The sequence below is a fragment of the Lepidochelys kempii genome, chromosome 11 (genome assembly GCF_965140265.1).
Source record: "Lepidochelys kempii isolate rLepKem1 chromosome 11, rLepKem1.hap2, whole genome shotgun sequence".
NCBI classification, from domain to species: domain Eukaryota; kingdom Metazoa; phylum Chordata; order Testudines; family Cheloniidae; genus Lepidochelys; species Lepidochelys kempii.
In genome coordinates, this window is record NC_133266.1 from 38,992,220 (window position 1) to 39,012,377 (window position 20,158).

The following is a 20,158-nucleotide window of genomic DNA, read 5'->3' on the forward strand; positions in this document are numbered from 1 at the left end:
CAAGCCAATGCTAAAATCAAAACCAGAAGAATCTTGCTAAATTGCAGTTAGTGATTAGCATACTTCGAGTCAGACACCAAAAAATGTTGGTGTCTCTTCAGAGAAGATTTAATAGCCACATATCCTAGGTAGATTTTCTTACTTTGACAAATTATTATATGGTATATTGGCTGCAGTACTGTAAAGTATATTATAAGATTGATCATTTATTTTGACAACTGTAATGTACATGATATATTATCCTTCCATATTTGTTTATTGGAATTTCCAAGTTTGCATGTAAACAATCTGCAGTGACTAAAGTAGTGACTAGGATAATGTACAGAGGTTCTACTGTAATGCTAACTGAAAATGACTAACAGATGCAAGTGAGATCTGCAACTCTGGACTCAGACTTAGGAGACTTGGGTTCTATTCCCAGTTCTGCCACAGGCCTGCTGGGTGGACCTTGGGGAAATCTTCCAATTTCTATGCCTCAGTTTCCCTATCTGTAAAATGGAGACATGACAGACACATCCTTTGTAAAGTGCTTTGAGGGCTACTGATAAACGAGCTATGTAAGAGCACTCTCTTCATTTGAAAATTAAGTAGAACAGCAAATGAAGACTTCAGAGAAGCAAACTGAGTTCTCACCTGTTTGTTGTGGTCTGTATTGATGCACTGATAGCACTGTTCTCAGTGATGTATTCATATTTAAAGCTAGAATAAAAGCTACAGTATTTTTCTATGTTCATAAATAACTAAACTTGTGTCCAAAAACAGAAATATATTTTTGAAGACAGGACTTATTAATGATCAAGGGAATTTGGAACAGGTAGAAGTTTATTCTGCACATCTAAATAGGCAAAGCACTGGATTTTGAACACTAATTTTAGGAATTTTCAAAATATATATATTTTTTAAAAAAAACGAATGAATGTAGTTTTGTTTGTAACTTAGCTTAATTTTATTGCCAGATTGTCTAAGAATTTCTCTTCCTTGGAAATGGTGTGCCTTGGATCTGTCCACCTTTCCTGATTTGCTTTGTTCGAGAACACCCATTGAAGATTCCTTATATAGCCTGTTCTGCACACTGTAACCTACCTGCCCTCTGACACAGTGGTCTGGTCTGAGAATACCAGACTGAGAAGGGGGACATTTCTCAGGGTGTTAGTGCAGCCTGTGTGTGATTTGAAATCTCTGCAAAAAGAAAAGGAGTACTTATGGCACTTTAGAGACTAACACATTTATTTGAGCATGAGCTTTCGTGAGCTACAGCTCGCTTCATCGGAATCCAATGAAGTGAACTGTAGCTCACAAAAGCTTATGCTCAAATGAATGTGTTAGTCTCTAAGGTGAAACAAGTACTCCTTTTCTTTGTGTGGATACAGACTATCACGGCTGCTACTCTGAAACTTGAAATCTCTGGACTCCGTTTGGGAAGAGTTTATTTTAAAACAAAACGTGTGTATAGAAACTTATGTAAAGTTGATGTTCAAAATACTGTGCTTTCTACTCTGATTCCATGGCAAAATGAGTTTTTGTTTTCAATTATCTTTCTTCCTGCCTGCTAGCATGTAAATGACTAGTCTGTAAAATAAGCTCAGGCATATCCACAGCCATTGAAAATCTGAAATCTCTTTAATATGACTTAAATACCTAAAGCATCTATTTTTCATCTACCAAATGTTGAATAGGAAATCTGTAATTTTTCGTAGGAAAACACTGGAGAATTAATACCTGGAGGTATCCTTTTAAAAAATATTTTTCATAATAACCGAGACTTTTCTGGGTCAGCCTCTTTGTTCTGGTGTTCTGAGAGTTTAGGCTTATTGGAATCTGTAGGTTAATTATGGTGTCTTTCTACATTGTACCATCACAAAAGAGGTCCTATTAGGAACATAAACTGATGCCCCCAGATCCCTCCAGAGAGGGCACTAGTGGAAGAGGAAGAAACACCACCTTCCCACAAATCCTCCTCATCTCTAGATGAGGCTATCATGCCTCCCCCACCATCTTACCCCAGTGACTTCAAGGCCTTTCAAGAACTCCTAGAAAAGGTGGCAGACAACTTAAAAGTCCCATTAGATGAGATTCAGGAATCCCAACATTTCATGTTGGATATCCTTCCTTCATCTCCTCAGGGCAAGTTTGCCTTGCCCATCAGTGAAGCTTTGCTTACTGCAACACACAGTGTGGCCAACTCCAACCACCAACATGTAAACAAGCCAACAAAAAGTAGTACATCCCTCCCAGAGACTTAGGGTACCTCCTGTCTGATTCCCAACTCGCAGGTGGCGCCAGTGAACAGAATTGGCAACATTGGTTCTGTTCAACACCCTCTGGTATGGACCTAAAACAATTGGACTTTTTGGGCTGTACAACCTACTTCTTGGCCTCCTTACAGCATAGACTAGCCAAAGTATGACTTCACAGTCTATTCAAAATTTTCTTCTCTATTGAACACCTTTCTCAGGAGCAGAGACAACAATTTCAGGCCCTCATGATAGAGGATCAGACAGTTTCCAAGGCATCTGTCTGGGCCTCACTCAATACCATTGACACAGCTGCGTGTTCCATGGCTACGGCAGTAATCATGCTCTGAGCTTCCTGGCTGTAGTCTTTTGGCCTCCCACACGAGGTACAAAATATGGTTGAAGACCTTCCTTTTGAAGGCGCAAAGTTGTTTAGTGATGCCTTCGAGAGGTCTCTGCATTCTCTCAAAGACCATCAGGTGATGCTACAAGCTCAGGGCATCTATACACCTGCAAAAAAAAAAAAAAAATACAGCAGGTTGCAGACAGCTCAACAATCTCTCCCAGTCAACTGTTAGCCCATGAAACTGGCTGAAGCTCCCCACATAGAAGACCAGATTCCCTAAGAAAGGGCCTTCCTCTTCAGCGACTGTTCAACCAGGGACATCTTCAAAACATCCATTTGACCCATTAGTTGAGGGTCACAAACTAACTCCCACTCTAGATCCTGCATTGCACGTATTCCCCTTCCACTCTTATGGAGAGCATCTCTTTCATTTCTTACCTTATTGGGAGCTCATCACATCAGACAGCTGGATTCTGGAGGAAATTTCTACAAGCTATTCCGTCCATCCTTTTGTTGTAAGTCTGTCTTCGGGAACCCCTCTCAAAAAGACCTTTTAAAGCAGGAGATACGATCCTGCCAAGATCTGGGGGCAATCAAACCTGTCCCACCAGACTTTCTCAGGAAGGGTTCTGTTCTTGGTACTTCCTCGTCTTAAAGAAAAATGGGGGGTGGAGACCAATGCTCAATGTCAGGAGTTTAAACACCTTCATCTGCTCCCAGCGATTCAAAATGGTGACCCTAGCAACAATAATTCCCTCACTAGATCTGGGAGATTCATTCATTTCCCTCGACCTTAAGGATGCTTATTTTCATGTTGCTATTCTTACTGTGCAGAAATTATTTCTGTGTTTTGTGGTAGACAGAGATCACTCCCAGTATTGTGTCCTACCCTTGGTCTCTCCACTGCCCCATGGATGTTTATCAAAGTTCTGTCAGCCCCAGCAGCTTATCTTTACTAGATGGGCATATCATCTTTCCTTACCTGGATGATTGGCTCCTGAAGGGCTGCTCACTTCTCAAAGTACAGACAGCAACCAGCAAGGCCCTGTCTCTGTTTCATTCTCTATATTTCTACTTCAGAATGGAGAAGTCTACCCTAACACCCACACAACATATAGATTTAATTGGGGCCACTCTGGACTCCTCTTCCACCAGAGTGTACTTACCCAGGGACCGATTCACCACAATGTCCAACCTTGTTTCAGCAATCCAACAGAGTCCACAAATCACTGCAAGGGCTTGCCTGCAACTTCTGGGCCACATGACAGCCGTATATTCGTGACTCCCTTAGCACTTTTGGAGTCTTCAAGCATGATTGAGAACTGTGTGCACCCCCAACAGACAGTCTCTACAAGCTGCTGTCTGTACCTCGGAAGGTCCTTGATTGTCTGAACTGGCGGAAGGACCCACAAAAGGTGTGCCTCAGAGTTCCATGTGTACAGCCTCCTCTCATGAGGATTATCACCACAGATGGTTCCCTCATAGGTTGGGGTGTCCACTTCCAAAGCTTCACAGCTCAGGGCAAATGGACCCCTTAGGAGGTGATCCTCCATATCAACATATTAGAGCTCAAATTTAATGTCCGTTAAATTTGCCAACAGTTCGTACAACACATCAAGGTTCACCCAGTCAGGATAATGCTGGACAACAGAGCAGTGATGTATTACATCAGTCAGAAAGGAACAGCAAGATCCCGGTCCTTATGCACTGAATCCATAAAACTATGGAAGTGGTGTATATCACACCACATATAGATCTCAGCAGTTATCTACTAGGACTACAGAACACAGTGGTGATTCCCTCAGCAGACATTTTAGCATCAACCATGAGTGGGATCTGAACAGTGAGGTGTTCCAAGAGATCTCTTAGCTGGAGCTATCCACAGGTAGATCTCTCTTTGCTACTTCACCCCATGCAAAGTGCAGACGATCCTGCTCAAGGGGAGGGCACAGCTACAACTTAAAGGGAGATGACTTGGTTGTTACGTGGCCTTGAGTTCTGATGTACATTTGTCCACCAATACCTCTACTTCTCAAGTTCCTAAATAAATTGAGATGAGAAATTAATGGCCATCCTCCTAGCACCATGAGAGTTGAGACAGGTGTGATTCCTAGAGCTGACCCGCATGTCCATTCAGCCTCCGAGCCTGACTCACCCAGGGTTTGGTCACCCCACCCCAGTCATCTCAGGGCCTGGCTTCTTTGTGGCTCTCTGGTATAGAACAAGTCTGCTCTCCAGATATTCAAAGGGTGCTACTTTAATAGCAGAAAGTCCACAACAAGGGAAACTTACCTGCAGCAGTAGAAACACTTCCAGGCTTGGTACAACCATGAAGCTTTATGTCCTGTCAAATTCTCTTTGGCTCACATCCTTGCTTACCTGCTGAATTTAAAGACCACATGCTTATCACTGAACTCCGTCAAAGTTCATCTCGCTGCTATCGCAGCTTTTCACCCTCCTATAGAAGGATTCTTAGTCTTTGCTCATCCTACCACTACAAGATTTATTAAAGGCCTTATTCAATCTCTTTCCTCCTACCCAAGGAACCAACTTCACCATGGGACCTCACCTTAGTTCTCAGTGCCCTGAGGGATACCCCCATTTAAATGTATGGGGAGTTGTACCCTCCTTCATTTGTCCCTTTAAGACCTTGTTCCTTCAGCCAGGATGATTGGGGAGCTTGGACTGTTGATGGTGGAGCCACTATACACAGTGTTCTACCACTATAAGGTGTCTCTGCATCCACACCCTTGCTTCCTTTTTAAAGTTTCTTCTGAATTCCAGGTTAAGAGATTCATTTCCTGTTATTTTACACCAAGCCTCACTCTTCAAGAGAAGAAGTGAGCCTCCATACACTGAGCAGTAAAAGAGCTCTTGCCTTTTACCTCGACAGGAGTATGCTCTTCTGGGCTTCCCCTGGACTCTTGACCTTCATCTCAGACATCTGCAGGATGGCCACCTGGTCTTCACCATGTGCATTTTAGTGGCATTATGCTCTTGTGGCTGTTTCCAGGGCTGATACGGTTTTTGGTGACATTGTCCGTACTAAATCCACTTCTTTGGCACCCTCCTCCATGATGAAGGGAGTCTCCTGACTTGTAGCACCCATGGGACGCTTCTCAGAGGAGGAGGAGAGGTTACTTATCTTGTACAGTAAGTTGAGATTTTTAGATGTGTGTTCCTCTGGGTGCTCTGCGGCCTGCCCCCCTTCCTCTCTGCCTGGGAGTCTCTATCTTGGGTATTTTGTGGTTGAGAAAAAACTGGAGGTGATCCTCTCTGTATATCCTCATTTGGGGATGAGTTTGTATAGGGCACAGATGCAGATCCGTGGACACTGTTGACAAAAATATCCAATCAAGGGCATGTGTATCCTGACTTGGAGTGCCCATAGGTTCACACATCTCAAAGAACTCAAGTACAAAGTAAGTAACCTCTCCTTTCCTGTTCTGAGGAGCTTGCAGACTAAATTGGACTTAATGCAGCAGAAGTTGATGATCTCAAAGGAGAAGAGGAATGCTAACCTTTTCCAGAAATAAGGTGAAAGCTGTAAATGTTTGTTATAAAAGTAAGTCCAATTTCAAAATGATTGATCATAAACATATGAAAAGAAACTGAATTGTTGGCTAGATTGAATTAAGAACTATACGCACAATTTATAAATTTAAAATCACAGTACTTTGTAACTAAGGGCTTGTCTACACGAGGTGTTTAACCAGAGCTTTTGGCAGTATGCAAGTCACAGTAATTGCATGCACATGGGACGGTGTGTCTTATGTCAAAGCGCATTGTTGTGTACAAACGTCAACAGTTTGCTGTGAATGGAGGATGTAACATTCCCAGAGGATATCCCATGTTACTTCGCTTTGCTGCTCAACAGTGTGAAATTCTGGGATTTTTCTCACTGTGCATTGTGGGATGCATAGCAGAAGTCAGGCTAATTCAAATTGTTAAAAGAAAAAAATTCGGTGATTCATCTGTCTCCCCCCGTACTTCCTTTAAGGGTGGGCTAGCACCATTTTTGAACTGCTGTCGGCCAGCATGGATCCAACAATGCTCCGCGCTGCTATGCTGGCAAACTTGAATATGTAGAGGTTGCTTGTGATGTATTTCGGTATTCAAAGCAGCATGAATTCGGCGTGGAACTTTGCCTGCTGCGTCATCAAACAGGTGATATGGCAGCAGCAGCTCCTCCAGTAACAAGACAGTCGGAGGGGCTTCAGTGGTGGTGGAACCAGAGCACGGATGAAGAAGACGATGACCAAAGGCAACTGATGATAGAGGACTGGTTCCTTGAGTAGCTTCACAGCATGCAGCGCCATTTCTGGGCTTTGGAAACTAGCACGGATTGGTAGGGAAGGATTTTTCTGCAGACCTGAGGTGACCAGCAGCAGTGAGAGAATTTCAGGATGGGGAAGGCAACCTTTCTGGATATGTGTACTGAGCTAACTCCAGAACTATAGCGGCAGCCTAGCAATGTGCTGTGCCCATATCCATGTGCAAGTGGAAAACAATTGCCATCTGTAAGGTGACCACCACTGAATGCTTCCAGTCTGTAGCAAACCAATTTGGCAAGGAGAGATCAACACTGTCATGCTGGTGTGTGATGCCATGGAAAAAATACTGTTGCAATGGTTATTGATGGCTTTGCACACATGGAATTCCCAAGCTGATTGGGACAGTTGATGGGAGCCACATGCTTATTATTTGTCCCCTCCCTCCCAACCAGGCCTCAGAATTCATAAACAGAAAGGGGTATTTCTCCATTGTGCTCCAAGGGCTTGTCACCACCATAGCAAACTTATGGACAGAAATGCTGGGTGGTCTGGAAGGGTCCATAAAACTAGGATCTTTTGGAACTCAGCTCTATTTACTTCAATGGACTTGTCGGTGGGCATGCTATGGACATTAATGGGGTGGACATTGCTCCGGTTATCTTGAGAGACCCAACTTATTCTCTGCTTCCCTGGTCAATGAAGCCATTCACAGGATAATTGGATAGAAGGAAGGAACTGTTTAACTGCTGCCTCAGTAGTTGCAGAATGGAATTGGAGTGTGCATTTGGCTGTTTGTAGTGGGGAAGGCACTGTTTGTTTGTGGAACAGGCTGGAAGCAGCAGGAAAAAAGTCCCAAAGATTATAGCAGTGTGTTGTATTTTGCACAATATTTGTGAGAGTAAAGGAGAGAGCCTTAGCGATGGGTGGGAAGCTAAGGTGCAGAGACTTCCTCAGTAGTTGAGCTGCCAGCAAGGTGCCTAATACAGAATGTAAAGAGCTGGGGCAATATCAGGAATGTGTACTGTGCTTAATTTGAGTCTTCCGGCCTGAAATTGTGCTGCTGTGCATCCAGCTGTTGACCAGTGGAGGGGGTAAGGTCTGGAAGTTTTTTGTGCAGCTTAGTGGGGTTTTTTTTTATGGGCAGTGGAAGTGCAATGCTGTGGCAGTCTGTCTTGTACCTTGTGTCTTTGCCTCCATGTGTTTGTAAAGCCTTACGAATTAGTACAAAGTTAATTATTTTCTGTGAAAAATGAACGGTCGACAATGACATTTTAAAGGTTTTAATGGTTAAACAATCTGTTAGGAACAAACAGAAATGAACCTTCAACTGAAATGAAAATGAAATGACTTTTTTTGATTATGAAACACTGTATTAAACACAAAAGGTCATTTCATTAAAAGAGCAATGAAACAAAGCAGGGAAGTGCAGGCATCAGGAGCTAGCTCGACGCTCAAGAAGCTTAGAATCACAGGCAAGTATATGTCTTAGTGCTGCCTCTTCTAGTTTGTTGCACCTCTTGTGTTGAGCGCTGAAGCTCAAAATTACTGGGGGCCACAGAGGGCTCAAAGGAGCTGGGGTCCCAGGTGCCACTGTTCTCAGTGCCCCAAGCTGGGGTTTGCAAGGGGAATGGCTTCTGGCAGCAGTGCTGCAGGTGGACAGTGGGGAGGAGGAGCTGTTGTTCCCAGAGGCCTGTGTTGTAGGGCCGTGGTTCTCAGCCAGGTGTCTGTGGCTGCCTGGGGCCCCCATGAGCAGGTTTCAGGGAATCCACCAAGCATGGCCAACATTAGACTCTCTAGGACCCAGGGCAGAAAGCCAAATGCCTGCCACGCTGGACTGTAGCCTGGGGCCCCAAACCCCACCACCCGGGGCTAAAGCCAAAGTCTGAGCAACTTAGCTTCGCGATGCCCTGCGTGGCATGAGGCCCTAATGAGGCCCTTGCTACCCCCTTATGCTGGCCTGGCTTTTATATGCAGAAAACCAGTTGTGACACAGCTGGGCCGTGGAGTTTTCTGGGGCCTTCAGAAAGAAAAAGGTTGAGAACCCCTGTTGTAGGGTCTGTATAACATGGCTGGGTGTTGGTTTGCAGTACTGCATTGCCTGCTGCTTTAGTAGTAGCATGAATTGCAACAGGACATCTTAGCTTTGAATTGCCTCCAGGTGTTGCCTCTGCATTTCACTATCTTTTTTCCATACTGTCTTTGGCCACAACATCGCTTTCCCTGGCAACTGCCATGCAGTCCTTTGCCACTGCAACAATCTCCCTGGAAATCATCTTGTTGGATTCCCTTCCCATCATCAGACACCGCTCTCTGTCTCCACCTCTCTGGATTTCTCCTGGTGTGGTGTGGTGATGTGTGGGTGGGATTTTTTTGGTGGAGGATGGGGGGCATAGATTCTGAAATGATGTCCATGAACATTTCATCACAAGTTTTCCGTTTTCTCTCGCTCAGGTTTGTCAGCCCTCCGCCATTGATAAAATCCCTGTCCTTAATGGTCTGGCCAGTGCAGGGTGCTATAGCTGTGCAGATATTTGTTCATAACAAGTGGTTATGGTTCATGTTCTAGGGAGAATGTGATAGCAATTTTTTCACACATTTTTCTGGTTTTACCATCTCTGAGATTCTTTCCAGGCGGGAGGGAATCTTGGAGACAGTGATGCATGCATTGGGATTTTTGTCTGTGCAGTATATACTGTTTGGCTTTGCAGTTGTGCCTTGGAGGCTGAGGGAGAGTGTGTGAGTGTGTGTTCAGGAATATATTCTGGATATGGAGATGCTGTTGGGAATTATGATCCTGATCTGCCTTTGCAGTATTGCTGTGTCTTGGTAGTGCATACATGGTATAGGACGAGTTAACGGGGGAGCCGCTATAGTAATCCCCTCTACATCCCCGTTAGTCTGTCCTTATTTTGGATGACATTTCACTGAGATGGGTGACTAGGAGGCAGAGAATGGCCTTACTGAAAAAGGCAAAGGGCAGACCAGCAAGATACACTGTGAAGTTATTCGCCAAGATGATTCTCCCCCAGAAGTGCTGTAGGTGAGGAGGGGAGCTGCGAACTACCCTGGGGAGAAGGCCATGCAGCTATTCTTTATAATTGCTGAACAACTATCTCTGAGCCTTAGATTTTGCTTTATCTCCCCTGCAGACATGTTGAAAGTGCTGTGAAAAATAGCTAGCTTTCTGCACTGATTATATGAAGATTCATTATTATCACTGAGAATGGTGTTACAGGACATTTGTACGTCAGCAGGGGGTTGTACCCTTTGTGGCCGTATGGGCATGCAGTATCGATGTCTATCTTGTGTAAAGTCAGAACACTAACCAAACTTCTTTTCCTGTAATCGCTGTCTCAATAAACTTTCGCATTTCACACAAAATAATGTTTTCCTTATTTGAATCTACTGCAGGAGGGAGGGTGGATAGAGATTGTGGCTTCGCTATGCTGCCAGCTGCCGTTTTGTGGTGCCAAACTGGATTTGGGGTGTGTGGAGTGGGTGTTCTCCAGGCAGGACAGCTGAGGGAAGGGGAAAAGAAAATAGATACACGGACGCATCCCTTCCATAGTGTGGGCCTGAAAACGGTCAGTAGTTGGGGCTTTAGTATGAGGAGGCGGCGAGTTGCCCAGCCAGAGTAGCTGCTGTCTTGGAAAGGTATGTGGGGCACCAAACAGACAGCATGGGCTGAGGGAGGGAGGTGGAGATCTTGGACTCAGAAAGGCTTCTAGCTCACATCTACCTACACTGGCTATGGCCATGGGGCACCAGAACACAGGCTAGCAAGGCTGTGTAATAACAATAATAATAATGAATTAAAACTTTAATATTAAATTATCTAAAAAATTATTAATAGACTTACACACCGATAGGATCAGCCTCGTCAGTCCTGGTCTGCATTGCTGCCTGGGAATCGAAGTTGGTTGCTGCATGTCAGGAATCTGGCTCTCCTATCTTCTGTATCAGAATCCTGAGTCTTGAACAGATCCTGGCTTTCTGGGGGTGATCTCTTCATGGGTCTCCTCATGTTCATCATCCAATGAATTTTGCTGGTCTTTCTGGTCATCCTTGAGGGAGTGGAGGGGTGAGTGGGCAGCGGGCTCCACAAGTTTCTGGATTGTATAGTTATGTAAAATTCTATCCAGTATCTCAAGAAGTTGACAGGTTACATGTCCCTGGCCAGATTTTTTCACTGTCATCCCTTGTTTTAATGTAGGTCCTCCTGAGCTACTTGTTCTTTATCTAGTACTGTTTGGCATTTGGTCTTGGCTCCTCACAGACATCTGTCTAGCAGTGTCTGCAAAAATAGGTCTTTATTCCGGTGGCTGTCACAAGAACTTCCTGCCCCAGCACTTCTCCCCAGATGGTGAAAAGATCCAGGGTTTTGGTGCAGCTCCAAGCAGCTGCTTGAGGCATGTTGTGGAGCTTCTGGAGTATTATCGTAGCTATGGTGAGAAACTGGAATCCATGAGCAAAAGGACAAATTCTGGCTGTGTGCCAGTTGATAAATGGGGGGACATCTGGTTAACTTGACCCCAGAGGAGGGGAGGACACACAGGTAAACAGGTCAGTAACATTAACCTGCAAAGTAGTGTGGGGTAGCTGTTGGAAGAGTGCCAAAGTAGTTTGCAACAGCATTGCATGCACATGAACAATGGACTGTACTAACTTGATTTCCAGCAAAGTTAGTTCACTTTGAAAGAGGACTCCAGAGTTTGCCATAAATACAGAGTCAGTGTACTACAATAAATTGTGTTGTGCATACACAAGTATTTTAAAACTGGATTATTTTGACTTAATCCAGTTTAACACCCCTCCATTTGCCCCTCTCCCTGGTGTAGACAACCCCTAAATGTCATCCAACCATTAACCATGTTCATTATCTCTTATTTCCAGGACTGGCTATATTTACCAAATTCTGTTTTTTCCTAAAAGAGTTCAAAATAAAGCAAAATATCATGAATATGAAAAAGTGGGGATGTGAACTGCAACTAAGGAAACACTGCTGTTATTCAGGGCTTTGAAATAATTTTTGAATGATGCTTTATAAATCCAGTTTTTCTTTTATAGTCAGTTGTCATTTTAGAGGCATCATACAAGTTTTTTTGTATAATGTAAGGTATTATACAAAAATAAATGAAATTCTACAAGGTATTGAAGTCAAGCTGCTTAGTAAAAGCTATCTATTGCCTGAAAAGTTCTTACTTTTTAATTTTTATTGTGTAACTGAGAGAAAATATCTTTAATTGTGAAGATATGCACTGATGTATGAAAAAGTAAGAAACTAAGCTACATTGTCTGCTGCTGAAGACAATTTAGAAAATTAAAAATTACATAAAATACATGTGCCTCCTGTAATCTAATTAACAAAATAATCTAGAATAATTTATAGTGTTTAGAAGTTAATGTTAATTTATGCTTGCTTTTTTTTTTTAAACAGCTGATATCTGGGATAAAGAATTTGACCCAGTCATGGTAATTCTTCGTACAGTTTACCGTAGAGATGTGCAATCTGCAATGGACAGATATACAGCATTGTAAGTTGATCATACTCAGTAGTATAAGAACAGAATACTGCGTATCGTACAGGGTCTTTATTTTATGGGTATTCATTGGCATGCTATGTCATTATGTCGTTAAAAGGACAATATCAATATTTTTAGGCCCCAAATTTGACTTTCAGTAAATAATTATACATTGAGAGACAGTGTCTGGATTCTTATGATTTTAATCTATCTTTCTCCCTCAAATCAACTTAACCCCAGGTTCTACACCTGATCAGGGCTTGCAGTTTGGGGGGCAAAACCTCCTCTGGTCCCCACAAACTATACTCATGAACGGTTTCAGAGTAACAGCCGTGTTAGTCTGTATTCGCAAAAAGAAAAGGAGTACTTGTGGCACCTTAGAGACTAACCAATTTATTTGAGCATGAGCTTTCGTGAGCTACAGCTCACTTCATCGGATGCATACCGTGGAAACTGCAGCAGATATTATATACACACAGAGATCATGAAACAATACCTCCTCCCACCCCACTGTCCTGCTGGTAATAGCTTATCTAAAGTGATCATCAAGTTGGGCCATTTCCAGCACAAATCCAGGTTTTCTCATCCTCCACCCCCCTACACACAAACTCACTCTCCTGCTGGTAATAGCCCATCCAAAGTGACAACTCTCTTCACAATGTGCATGATAATCAAGGTGGGCCATTTCCTGCACAAATCCAGGTTCTCTCACCCCCTCACCCCCCTCCAAAAACCACACACACAAACTCACTCTCCTGCTGGTAATAGCTCATCCAAAGTGACCACTCTCCCTACAATGTGCATGATAATCAAGGTGGACCATTTCCAGCACAAATCCAGGTTTTCTCACCCCCCCCCCCACCCCCATACACACACAAACTCACTCTCCTGCTGGTAATAGCTCATCCAAAATGACCACTCTCCCTACAATGTGCATGGTAATCAAGGTGGGCCATGTCCAGCACAAATCCAGGCTCTCTCACTCTCCCCCCTCCACCCCCTGGACACACACAAACTCACTCTCCTGCTGGCAATAGCTCATCCAAACTGACCACTCTCCAAGTTTCTTCTCATGAAGAAGACTAAAGTATTCCAAACTGACCACAGTCAGTGGTTGCAACTAGTGGACAGCCAGATGACCAAGTTGTTAAGTGTTTATGTCGTGTAATTAGGAAACCAGTAAGATTCAGAGACTCTTAACAGACTGATATGTACGGAACTTCAAAGACAGGGTGATAGTGTCAGTGTAAATGGTAGGCACAGTCTGTGAAATACCTTATTTAAACGAACCCTGGCCATACCTGGCAGAGCATTAAAGGAGCTTATGCCGAACACATCTGGTGTGTATAAGCAAGGTCTGTAGCCAGTCCATATCTGGTACAGAGGAACATGACAAATGGGATGGTTTGGTGTGCAGGGGAAGCACAAAGCAAATTAAAAGGAACCAACAAGATTATATACCTTTTTGATCTTTTCTTACATGTTGTCTTTATCACTGTTTGTTTGTCTTTTCTGCTTAGATACATGAGATCTTCAGGGTAAAGACTGCATCTTCATATCTGTCTGTACAGTGCTTAGCACAAAAAGGTGCTTATCCTAACTGGGATCGATGGGCCCAATCACAATAAAAATATTAATAATGATAAATGGACATAACACAGGGGATTGCAAGGTGTAATCCATTGTTAATGAAGTATTTCGAGGCCTTCGGGTAGAAGATCTTACATCAATGCAAATAACTTTTAGGAATGAGAGGAAGCAGAACATAGAACTCAGCTACAATGTAATGCTGAGTAAGGGGTAATAGTAATCAAGAGACTGAAGCATCGGAACCCTGAGTGTGTGTGTGTGTGTGTTGCCTTATTCATAGTTCTGATACACAGCCCTCTGGCTACATCATAGATGTGAAAATGTGACTTTTCTTTTTGTTAACTGGTGGTGGGAATGTGTCAGACTTGTGGAACAAACTGCGGAAGACTTTTTGAGACCAGTAGATTAAAAGTCCTGGCCTTCATTTTGGATTTGCTCTATGCATGCATCCTTGCACCACTAGACATACATATACCTGTGTATGCACTGGATGTAGGTGAAAGAGCATCTGATGAATCCCCTGTCCTGTCCCAATTTCTGACAGAGGTTTAGGGACACTCAGAGCATAGGGTTGCATCCCTGACCATTTTGGCTAATTAACCATTGGTGAATCTATCCTCTGTGAATTTATCTAATTCTTTTTTGAACCCAGTTATACTTTTGGCCTTTACAACATCCCCTGATAACAAGTGCCACAGATTGGCTGTGTGTTGTGTGAAGAAATACTTCCTTTTGTTTGTTTTAAATCTACTGCCTATTAATATCATTAGTGACCCCTGGTTCTTGTGTTATGGGAAGGAGTAAATAACACTTCTTTATTGACTTTCTCCACGCCATTCATGATTTTAATCACTTCTGTCAGATCCCACCTTAGTTATCCATTTTCCGATATGAACAGTGCCAGTCTTTTTAATATCTCCTCTTATGAAAGCTGTTCCAGATCCCTAATCATTTTTGTTGCCCTTCTCTGTACTTTTTATAATTCTTATATATTTTTTTAAGATGGGGTGTCCAGAACTGCAAGCAGAATTCAAAGTGTTGGTGTACCATGGATTTATATGGTGGCATTGTGATATTTTCTGTCTTATTATTGATCCCTTTCCTAATGGTTCCTAACATTGGCTTTTTTGACTGCTGCTGCAAATTGAGTGGATGTTCTCAGAGAACTTTCCACAATGATTCAAAGATCTTCCTTGAGTGGTAACAACTAATTTAGATGCCATCATTTTGTCTGTATAGTTGGGATTATATTTTCCAATGTGCATTTCTTTGAATTTATCAACATTGAATTTCATCTGCCATTTTGTTCCCCAATCACCCCGTTTAGTGAGATCCCAGTCTTAGACCATGTCTATACTTACCAGGGATTGACGCTGCTGCGATCAATGCAGTGGGGGTCAATTTAGTGGGTCTAGTGAAGATAAGTCTTCACTAGACCCACTAAATTGACTGCAGAGTGCTCTCTGGTCGACTCTGGTAGTCCACTGGAACGAGAGGAGCAAGGTAAGACACAGTGGTAAGTCGACCTAAGCTACGTTGACTCCAGCTATGTTATTCACGTAGCTGGAGGAACATAACTTAGGTCAACTTACCCCCGTAGTGTAGACAAGGCCTCTGTTCAGTCCAAAGCAGATTGCAATCTTGAGTGATTTTGTATCATCTTCAAACTTTGCCACCTGACTGTTTATCCCTTTTCCCTGATCATTTATGAATATATTGAACAGCACGGGCCCCAGTGCATATCACTGTGGGATACCACTCTGTACCTCTCTCCATTCTGAAAACTGTCCATTTATTCCTACCCTTTGTTTCCTATCTTTTAGCCAGTTACTGATCCATGAAAAGACTTTCCCTCTTATCACATGACCTCTTATTTTGCTCAGGAGCCTTTGGTGTGGGACCTTGTTTTCTGAAAGTCCAAGTACACTATATTGACTAGATCACCTTTGTCCACATGCTTGTTGACACTCAGAGAATTCTAATAGATTGGTGAGGCATGATTTCCGTTTAAAAAAGTTGTGTTGATTCTTCCCCAACATATTGTGTCGTCTATGTGTCTGATAATTTTGTTCTTTACTATAGTTTCAACTAGTTTTCCTGGTACTTAAGTTAAGCTTACTGCCTTGTAATTGCCAGGATTGCCTCCAGAACATTTTTAAAAAATTGGCATTACATTAGCTATCCTCCAGTCATTTGGTACAGAGGCTCATTTAAGCAATACGTTACATACCACAGTTAGTAGTTCTGCAATTTCGTATTTGAAGTTCTTCAGAACTCCTGAGTGAATACCCTCCGGTCCTGGTCACCTATTACTGTAAAATTTATCAGTTTGTTCCAAAACCACCTCTATTGACACCTCAGTCTGGGACAGTTCTTCGGATATGTCACGTAAACAGAATGGCTTAGATGTGGGAATCTTCCTCACATATTCTGCAGTAAAGACCTATACAGAGAATTAATTTAGCTTCTCCACTATGGCTTTGTCTTCCTTGAGCACTCCTTTGGCACCTCGATTGTCCAGTGGCCCCACTGATTGTTTCGCAGGCTTTCCACTTCTGAATTACTTAAAAAATTTTCCTGTTAGTTTTTGTGTCTTTTGCTAATTGTTCTTCAAATTCTTTTTTGGCCTGCCTAATTATACTTTTACACTTGGCTTGCTGGGGATTATGCTCCTTTCTGTCTTCCTCAGTTGGATTTGACTTCCAGTTTTTAAAGGGTCACTTTTTGTCTCTGCCTCTTTTACTCTGTTGTTTTTTGGTCCTCTTACTGTTTTTTTTTTAATTTGGGGTATACATTTAGTTATGATGTGTTTAAAAAGTTTCCATGCAGCTTGCAAGCATTTCACTCTTGTGACTTTAATTTTCATTTAACAGTTTCCTACTTTTTGTGTAGTTCCCCTTTCTGAAGTTAGCTACTGTGGTGGGTATATTTGGTATTTCTCCCCCTACAAGAATATAAAATTTAATTACATTATGGTCACTATTACCAAGCAGTTCAGCTATATTCACCTTTTGGGTGAGATTCTTTGCGCCACTTAGGACTAAATCAAGCATTCCCTCTCCCCTTGTGGGTTCCAGTACTAGATGCTCCAAGAAGCAGTCATTAATGTCTCAGAATTTTATCTCTTCATCCCATTCTGAGGAGACATGTTTCCAGTCAATATGGGGATAGTTGTAATCGCCCATTATTATTGGGTTTTCTGTTTTTTGTAGTCTCTGTGATCTCCCTGAGCATTTCAAAATCACCATCACCATCCTGATCAGGTGGTCAGTAGTATATTCCTGCTGCTATACTCTTATTATTCAACCATGGAATTTCTATCCATAGAGATTTTATGGTACAGTTTGATTTATTTAAGATTTTTACTATACTTACTTTCTTTCACATATAGTGCTACTCATTTTGTATACTTTGATCCTGGTATGATCATGTCCCATTCATTATCTTCGTTCCACAAAGTTTCTGTGATACCTATTATATCAATACCAGCCACTCAAGTTCAGCCATTTTAGGCTTGTTCTACACTATAGACTTACGACTGCATAACTACATCGCTCAGGAGTGTAGAAAATCCACACTCCTCAACAACGTAGGTATACCAACTGAACTCCTGGTATAGACAGCACTCTGTCGATAGGAGGGTTTCTCCCATCAACATAGCTACTGCTTCTTGAGAAGGGATGGGAAGAGATCTCCCGCTGGCATAGGTAGTGTCTTAACTAAGTGCTATAGCTCCATCGGTACAGCTTCACTTCTGCAGCGCTGTATGTGTAGACAGGCCTTTAGTATTTAGACTTCTAGCATTTGTATACAAGCACTTGATTAAATTTGCCAATATTTAGTTGTCTGTGTTCATGAGATGTAATTGAATGGGACTCTTTGTCATTTGACTGTTTCTCTTGATTCCTACCTGTATGTATCAACTTCTATCCTCTCCTCTTTATTAGGATTTAGCGTAAGCCCTTTAATAAGTCCTCCCGTAAAAGATGTCTCTGTCCAAAGTATGTGTTGTTCCACACCTGTTGTCTTTCCTCCAGCCCTTAATTTAAAAACTCCTCTATGACCTTTTTAATTATATATGCCAGCAATCTTGTTCTGTTTTGTTGTAGGTGGAGCCCATCTTTTAACACTTTTTTAAAAAAAATGTAATTTGATGTATTAAATGTTGGCTGGGTAACTTTTGCATTCAAGACATAATTTTAGAATTGCTGCATTTGAAAAGAAAAAATGCAGGTCACTTTCATATACCAAGAAACTACTATGCAAGTGAGTTTTGATGGAGGTGAGTTTCAGAAAGATAGAATATGAGCCTTCTTTACTATAACTGGTTTAATTCAGCATCTGGGCTTGCCCATTCCTTCCAGCCTATCCCAGGCCAGGTGCGAGAAATCTACTCGTTCATTTGCTCATTTTGTTCCATTCTCCCTACTTTTGCTCTCTACATTACTGTTTTAATTCACCCATCCTTTTCCTCTTCCTCAACTGTTGCTAACACCACTTTCTTCCTCTTTTATTAGACTCTCTACTCCAACCAAGTTCTGCTCACATGCAGGGCAAGGGGACTGCAGGGACCTATTTGTGGCTTCTGAATTCACAGCCATCCAGCTGCACACACATTAGAACTAATATGCCAGTTGAGAATTGGGCTGAGCTCTGCCATGCCCCCCCTTCCCTGTAACACCCACTTCCTTAGTGGACTTTGTGTCTATACTGTTCCTCTTGTGAAATCCAACAGGATTCTGTTCTAGGCTCCCTGTTTTTTTCGGTCTGCCTTTTCTCCCCTTTTAACCATTTGTATGTCTACACTTGGAGTTGGCAGAGTGATTCCCAGCTCAAGGAAACATATTCACGCCAGCTCTTATTGACCTAGCATGCTAAAAATAGAGTATAACTGTAGCAGCTGGAGCCACAGGATGGCTAGCCACTCCGAGTACTTGCCCTTAGTTACTACTCTTGCACTGATATTCAACTGTATGTCCTTTACCCTGAACTGTGCTCCACCACTACTTCTGTGTTTGGAGGCATGCCTGTCACCACCTACACAGGACTACCAGTATGTGACTATGCCTCAGATTCTCTCAGCAGAAATTTTCATCCATGCCCTTGAAAACTGCAAGGCTCTTCCGTGAGGCTTTCCCAGATTTCAGATGTCCACATGCAGGCACATACAGAATGCTGCTATTGGCTTTTTCATTCAAACAGTCACATGACCCCATCAGCTAATTACATTCTACAATGACAGAGACACACAATAACAAAGGGAGAGAAATTACAAGGTATAAGCCAGGGGTGGGCAAACCTTTTAGCCCGAGGGCCACATCGGGGTTGCCAAACTGTGTGGAGGGCAGGGTAGGGAAGGCTGTGCCTCCCCAAACAGTCTGGCCCCCGCCCCCCTATCTGCCCCCTCCCACTTCCCGCCCCCTGACTGCCCCCCTCAGAAACCCTGACCCATCCAAACCCCCGCACTCCTTGTCCCCTGACCGCCCCCTCCCAGGACCCCCCCGCCACAACCTCCCTCCAGGACCTCACTCCATATCCAACTCCCCCCGTCCCCTTACTGCCCCAACCTTTATCCACAGGCCTGTCCCCTGACAGGCTCCCTGGGACTTCCACGCTTATCCAATCCCCGCTGCTCCCTGCCCCCTTACCATGCCACTCAGAGTGGCAGGAGCTCGCAGCCGTGCAGCCAGGCTGGAGCCAGCCACGCTGCCCAGAATGCTGGCGGCGTGGCTGTGGGGGGGGAGGGACAGCAGGGGAGGGGCCAGGGGATATCCTCCCCAGCCAGGAGCTCAAGAGCTGGACAGGACAGTCCTGCGGGCCAGATATGGCCCGTGGGCCATAGTTTGCCCACCTCTGGTTTAAGCAAAGGAGAAAACATATGGTTTTAGGAGAGATTTGGGAAAAAATGTAAAGATACAGGGAGGATGTTCCATACCTCAATGAATAATTTAATTTTATAAGGTGTTAAATATACCATGTGTATTAAAAATACTATACAAAGTAGTTCAACATTTCCCTTTTTCTAGTTTTTTTAAACACAAAAACATTGTCCTGTTGTATCATCTTGTCTATAGATAAGTACATGTTTGACTCAAGCAACAAGTCTCATAATTTTCTGAGGAATAAGTGGCTGAGAGGAACTGGGCCATACACTAGCATATTCTGAAAAATTGATGCTCAAACAGTATATAC

The 20,158-nt window shown here is 43.1% G+C and overlaps 1 protein-coding gene across 6 annotated transcripts in view; it reads left to right on the top strand.

Moving 5' to 3' along the window:
• UBR3 (ubiquitin protein ligase E3 component n-recognin 3) overlaps positions 1-20,158 on the top strand; it is a 207,487-nt gene that overhangs the window by 69,822 nt on the left and 117,507 nt on the right. For all 6 annotated transcript variants that reach the window (XM_073305786.1, XM_073305780.1, XM_073305781.1 and 3 more), the window contains one exon: positions 12,292-12,388. In XM_073305786.1, the coding sequence (XP_073161887.1) occupies positions 12,292-12,388 (97 nt within the window). The remainder of the gene's footprint in view (positions 1-12,291; positions 12,389-20,158) is intronic.